Source organism: Erythranthe guttata, chromosome 5 (assembly GCF_056151865.1).
Source record: "Erythranthe guttata isolate IM_541 chromosome 5, IM_541, whole genome shotgun sequence".
In the NCBI taxonomy this organism is placed as follows: Eukaryota; Viridiplantae; Streptophyta; class Magnoliopsida; order Lamiales; family Phrymaceae; genus Erythranthe; species Erythranthe guttata.
In genome coordinates, this window is record NC_142537.1 from 8223839 (window position 1) to 8230553 (window position 6715).

At 35.3% G+C, this 6715-nt stretch overlaps 1 protein-coding gene across 2 annotated transcripts; it reads right to left on the minus strand.

Annotated features, from left to right (window-relative positions):
- Positions 1-952: 952 nt before the first annotated feature.
- Positions 953-4464, minus strand: IDN2 (XH/XS domain-containing protein). 2 transcript variants are annotated; one of them, XM_012973661.2, is made up of 7 exons: positions 4148-4464; positions 2976-3912; positions 2700-2881; positions 2522-2611; positions 2147-2434; positions 1864-2073; positions 953-1388 (listed from the first exon to the last, which is right to left on the minus strand). In XM_012973661.2, the coding sequence occupies exons 2-7, from the start codon at positions 3886-3888 to the stop codon at positions 1152-1154; spliced, it is 1920 nt and encodes a 639-aa protein (XP_012829115.2). In that variant the 5' UTR covers positions 3889-3912; positions 4148-4464; the 3' UTR covers positions 953-1151. The 2 variants fall into 2 exon arrangements, with proteins under 2 accessions (XP_012829115.2, XP_088674886.1); XM_088818760.1 differs by having other exon boundaries at positions 4118-4464.
- Positions 4465-6715: the final 2251 nt, after the last annotated feature.

The window sequence follows — 6715 nt, forward strand, 5'->3', positions numbered from 1 at the left end:
TCTTCCTTTGACACATGCCGCCACGCGGTTTTCCATCTCTAGCGCATGTCTCCGATTAAGTGTGTTGACGAAGAACTTCTTTATGCCGTCGCTTATGCAGTTTTCTTGCAACATGAGAACCTCTGTAAGTTTTTTATACCCGTAGGACAGTGCAGATTTTATTCGGTAAAAATTACCTGTTTCAGTAAAGTTTATGATACCATCATCAGTTAATCAATTCGAGAAATTAAGTTACTAAATAGTATGATTTTTTTTTATTAACTGAATAATTTAAAATTTTATCATGTTGGAAACATGTTAAACTCAAAAAGATTGCTGTCTTCTGGTAAATTGGAAAAACCAAAGTTTTATCATTAATTATGACTTCACATTTCACTATACCACATGAATCGAATCTCTGTTCCAAACATGTGCAATCAATTTCTCATTAGAACAACAACAAAGAGCAGGCACAGTGCAATCTATTCTCTGATTAGAAAGCAATCTTGAGTATCTTAATAGTGCATCGATACTTTAGTAACAATAACAAGTTACCTTCATTAACTTTAAAAATTCACTCGGGGTGCATTATTCATGATTTATTGTGTTCTAAGAGTGCAAAGTGGTATTAATTTTTTTCGAGGGTGCAAAGTGCAAAAATGCCATATTTCAAGGGTGCAGAATGAGATTAATGAAAAGCTATGTTTAACTTGAATAACAATAACAAGTTAACAATCAAGCTCAAAAATTATTAGGTAACTGGATAATTATTAGATAACTGGATCGAGCTCGAGCTCAAACCTGAGATGAACTTCAAATATTACCACTGAGTCAGGTTAAATTTGTTGGATTACGCCCCCGCCCCCCGCATGGCCATTTGAGGATCCATCTGATATCAAATTTCTTCAAAAATTTGCATCATTTTTCGACCATATAAGAAAATGCAACATTGCAGAAAACAGAAAAGGAAAGATAAGAAATGAAGTGAACCATCGGTTTTCATTAGCTACAGAAGATCGACCAATGTCGGAGTCATAAGTTTTAGAAGTAGATCAATTCCCATACCCTAAAGATACATAAACATAGTTCGATTTATTTTTCTTGAAACATGAAATGGAAAGGCTAGAAATTCCAAACAGGAGTGGGCGTTGAGCGCAGTTCGACAGAGTCGGTCAATCCATTCCCTTCTTTCGCTTGAAGAATTTCCACTGCTTCAGTAGAACAGCAACTCCTTCCTTTAGGTAAGCTCTCCTACCTTCTTTGTAGTTCCACAATTCTGAAATAACGTACCTTCCACTCGGGTTATATTCGTTTATCTCGAACAAAGTTGCTTTCACAGCATTGTAAACTTCTTCACCGTAATTTTCCCTCAGGTCTATCAGTTTTTCGTCATCTTCATTTATCACATTCTGAAACAAGAAGCCTAATTAGGTATATGATTGATGACTTCATACTATATAAAAACGGATAAAATCTGTGTCCAGACCATTAAAACATTTAAAATAGGTGCTTTTTTTTTGAGAAAATAAATATAAGATTAAGGCCCCGTTTGGTTGTCAAGATAAGCCATGATTAACTAAATAGTTGGACTTAATTTGATGTTTGGTATCCTCAATAAATTGCCGGGTCGACCCGCCAAAATTATATAATCATGGCTTATCTTGGCTTATCTTGCCTTCTAATGAGTTTTTTTTGTTAGACGTTTCAAGCTCCAATAAAATAGTTGGGTTTCATTAGATTATTTAATCTTATCTTGGCTAATCTTATCTTACCAACCAAACGGGACCTAAGACAACATGAAGATCGTGAGAGATGTATATATCGAACTCCCGTAAAGTAAAAAGTTTCATTGTTGAAGTGAGCAATAAAAAGATAACTGCATACCTTAGGTGTACCATCAATCGTAACGACCTTAATGGGATCCCATTCAGGATCTTTAAGATACTCCTCCCACAACGAGCACAACTCTGTGGCCCTCTCATCTGCTTCAGCCTCGTTGTATTTCCTCTTCATTGCATCATGAAATGGCTTGCTATCGAGCTCCCCCATTCTCTTTACACCAATATGAGAATTCAATGACATGTCTTTCAATCCCTACAAAATTAATTATTTTTTTCAGCATACAGCAACTCATCATTAACTAATTGAAAAGAATTGAAGAACTTACATTAACTAATTCTTTGCGAGCATCCTGTAACTCGTCGTTGCTCTTGCGCTCCTGCACAACTAAAGTTTGGTTTAAAGCTTCCAAATCGTCAAGCTCTCCTTCCTTCTCCCTCAATGCCTTGAGCACCAAATCAACTTTGTTTAACACTTCTAAATCGCCTTCGTCTCCCATGTGCTTCACGACATTTAGTTTACCCCTCAATTGTTCAATTTCGAGCTGCACTGCTTGTTTAGCATCCAATTGTTTCTCCAGTTGAATGATTCTCTTATGGAGTTTCTCCTTTTCGTTCTGAAATCACAAATCCCAGTAGCATATCACTTCTAAAACAACTAACTTCAATTGCTTTTCTAAGTGGGAACTGGGAAAAACAAATACCTTGTGTTCTTCGGCCAGCTTCATCACTTTTTCATCAGCCTTCCGTTGTTCCTCGGCAGCAGCTTGAAGGGAGCAATTTTTCACTGCATTCTGGAAGAACAAATTCTCCATTAAATACTATGAGGGAAAAGCAGAAGATTAAAAGAAAATTAAAATATCTAAGAAAGATATGCGAAACCTGTTCAAGGTCTTCCGCGAGCTTTTTTTTCTCAATTTCGTTGTGGGTCTCGCGTTTCATCAGCTCCTGACCCCGGAGCTCAAGATCTCTCTTTTGAGTTTCGAGTTGAAATTTCAGCTTCTCGTGGTCATTGAATATCTTCTTGAAATGATCACGGGCACTTGACTCTATCTTCTTAATCTCTGATCAACACAAAAGAGTACATCATGTTTAAAAGTACACATTCAATTAAAAAATTTATTCGGAAAAAGATTCGAACTTTATACGTGAACAAACCTTCATTGTAAGCTTGATGAAGATTATCTTTTTCCATGATCATCTGGCGAAGAGAGCTGTCAGTCTCCTTGAATTTGCTCTCCATCTCAATCAAGTGCATCTTCTTTGCCTCGATAACATTCGTCAAATTCCCCACAAGTTTGTTCGTCTTTCGAGCCTCCTCTTCCATTATATCGGATATGGTTCTAAGATCACCAATCTTGCGAAGATTTTCTCCAATAATGTTATTCAAATTATAATCATCTGTTCGAGCAACCCATGCATAAAGATCCAACTTCTTCTCGTTCTTTGCTAGCCAATTCTTCCGTCCATGATGATTAGCCTCGTAATCTTTCTCAAACGACATGGCGTTCGTAAACCCAGACCAATTCTTATGAAATTCGACAATCGCAGTTCCCGAATGGCCTTGGTAATTCCATAATGGACGAACTCGAGACGGATTAAACCCTCTCCTCGCCAACTGATCCCTGAGCTTACTACCACTCTCCCCCACATAGCGACCGTCTTTCAAGTCGGTAGGAATATTCACAACAATGCCAATCCACGGCCAGACGAACATCTCGTCACCATCATGGTCCGCAAGAGTATCCAATTTCCCAGTAGGCTTCGAAGGGCCGCCGGCATCAACGGACAAATCAGTTTCCAAGTACTTTGTCAGAGCGAGGTGATTCGCCCTCTCTCGTGCATTTCTTTTCGGCGAAGTGGCGATTGCATTTGCATGCTGGAAGAGATCCTTGTACTGGAAGGCTTTCTTTTTAGTAGGGCAGTAGGGACAAGTGTAAGCTTGATCGGATAATTTAACCTGGTGCTTACCTTTCTTCAGTTCTTCATACGATTTTTCGGTATACTCTTCAGTCTCGGAATCACTGATGTCAGTGTCTTCTCCAGAACTGTGTTCCCCTGAACTTCCCATCAGTCTCTCAACTCTCAAATCTCACTGAAAATTGAACACCCAAATATTATTCCAGAACAACCAATTAACAAAATAATTAAACAAAAAAGAAAAAAGTTGAACCTAAACCTAAAATTAAAAAAATTTACAACACCGACGACTCACATGATCACATTGTATAAAAGGGAGAAGAATAAAATCGCCCAATTCAAGACAATGAAAATCAACATTGCATGTAAACAGATCTGACCTTTTCGCTGTAAGATACATTTCAACTTACAAGGACGAGTCCATGGTTCACCGGACCGCCGTTATAGCGGCCGGAGCGGGGTTAGTGGAACCGGAAAGGGGGCCACCGCGACAGAGTTCCGGCATATAGCGGCTGGCGTGTTCTAAAATCTAAAAGAAGCGATTTATCCGCCGGAACGGCAATTTATCGGACTAGAATGGGGTCGAACGGCTTCTGGCGGTGTTCTTCGGGGCGGCGGAAATGGAATTTAGGGCTGGTGACGCCTCACAATTTTATATTAGTTCTGATGCCACTTAAGTTTTCAAATGTTTCAACTTACTCCCTAAATTTTATAGTTTCTATTAAAATAATTAAATATATTCAAAACTTACAGTTTAAAATTTAAATTGAAATTTTCTGCATTTTTTTCACCATTTTGAAAATTTAGGTTTTAAGGGAAGTCATTAATATTACATTATTTTTTAATTGTATTCTTATTTATAATTTTATATTACAATTTAAATATTAGTAACTTTAAGACTGGGTATGAGTCAGTTTTATCGGTCAATCGACCCACTTTTGATTCACTTTTTTTGGGCGACAACTTTTATTTTCCGGCTGGTAATTTTCACCAACCCATATATAAATTGGTCGGTCGGTAATTTTTAATTTACTCAAAAGTCGGTTGGTCGCGTAATGTCGATCAATCGACTCTTTTAATAATAAAATTTTAATTATTTTCTTAATGTTTAAAAAAATATATAAAAGACATTACGCGACCAACCGACTCCCAGTGTCAATTGCACGGATGGAAGAAGAAGAGAAGCATTAGAGTTCCGGCATGGTTAGATTTGTGAATTGGGGAAAGAAGAAGAGAAGAGTTGGAAGAAAGTGTAAAGATTGAATCTTGAAGAAACCAAATTTTTGTGGCATCAATTGAGGATGAGACGAGCAACGGCGTTTTGAAGAAGGGAGCACGTGATTCCTCTACACCTGATTAAATGGAACACGTGCTCAACATCTGGAGGACAATTCCCTACGCGCATTTTAGAGGATTATTAACGTCTAAGTTAACACTTGATAATTTCTTATTTGTATCCGTTTAAAGAATATTCCTCAAACTTGGTGTTGGGGGTTTCTATTTGGCACTTTTGGTAGTGCTTTTTATCAAGAAAAGTTTGAACATCTTCTCTAATTTTCGTTGGATGCACTATATCATTCTTTTTCTAATTTCTTATCAATTCGTACAAAATATATAATTATATATATACAGATATAATTAACCCATTATATACACAAACTACCCAGAATACTACCATAAAGACAAATTCCTTATGGGAAATGCTTTTTTTCGGCAACCATTCAAAACCCTAATTCTTTTAATCCTAAAAATGAAGTAAGGGGAAACTGATCGTAGGCAACATCGAAAGGGGATTGTGTAACACCCCGCATTGCATTTAAATTATTTATAATAAATCATGAATTAATTACTAATTTCTATGCCTTCTAAATATTTACTTGATCTTTATGAGTTTGGATATTTATGTTTATATTTGAAGTATGTGTACTTGCTTGGTTAAATGATTTAGTAATTTCAGTCATGTGGTTATGTGATCCAATTACTCTACTCCTACAAATTATGTGAATTAGAATTTATTATAGAATTTAATCGAATTAGTTAACTAATATGTGCTCATAGTTTAATTATTTCACTCTATGATTAGTAATTAGTTAATGGGGTAATGGCAAATAGGCCCATGACAAGGGCACTTAATTAAAAGAGGGATATCCAATTTTTTTGTCTTTCAAATAAATCCAGCTCATTCAAACTTATTTGCAAATAAGGAAAAACCTTTTATATATACCAAAATTACCCATAATTCATTGAAACTCAATTCAACTCCAATTTCATGATTTACACCACAATTTAGCCCAATTTCATCAAATAACCAATTTTAATCATAATTTCACTTTTGACCCCAATTTTAACCCTAATTCTTATCTATTCCACCCATTATGCTCTAACTTCTGTAATATTACACATTGACCCCGGATTTAAACAAATATATCACATTAACCCCCCAAATTTTTTTTTTCAGAAAATATTTTTTTTTCTGAAATGTTTTTTTTCCGGCTAGATTCCGGCGTTGACTTTTTTTTTTATAATTTTGTTTTTTCTTAAATTTTTTTTTAATTAATATTACTGTCTTGGCTGCTAAATTACTGTCTCCGGCAGTTAAATAACTGCCGGAGACAGTAATTTAGCTGTTGACTTTTTTTTATTCTTCAAAAATATTTTAATTAATATTACTGTATTCGTTGCTAAATTACTGTCTCCAGCAGTTATTTAACTGTTGGAGACAGTGATTTAACTACTAATTGACTTTTTTATTGTTAAAAAAAATATTTTTAATTAATATTACTGTATTTGTTTGCTAAATTACTGTCTCCAGCAGTTATTTAACTGTCGGAGACAATAATTTAACTGTTAATTGACTTTTTTTTCATTTTTTTTCTTAAAAAAATATTTTAATTAATAGTACTGCCTTAGATGCTAAATTACTGTCTTCAACAGTAATTTAACTGTCTTAGACAATAATATTAATAATATTACTATTC

What these genes read in the sequence shown, in the direction of transcription:
- IDN2 (XM_012973661.2), bottom strand. Translation starts at nt 3,888, where the DNA reads ATGGGAAGTTCAGGGGAACACAGTTCTGGAGAAGACACTGACATCAGT. An exon ending in TCGCGGAAGACCTTGAACAG is followed by an intron (nt 2,612 to 2,699) that starts GTTTCGCATATC and finishes TTGTTCTTCCAG; the next exon opens with AATGCAGTGAAAAATTGCTC. An exon ending in CGATTGATGGTACACCTAAG is followed by an intron (nt 1,389 to 1,863) that starts GTATGCAGTTAT and finishes TTCTTGTTTCAG; the next exon opens with AATGTGATAAATGAAGATGA.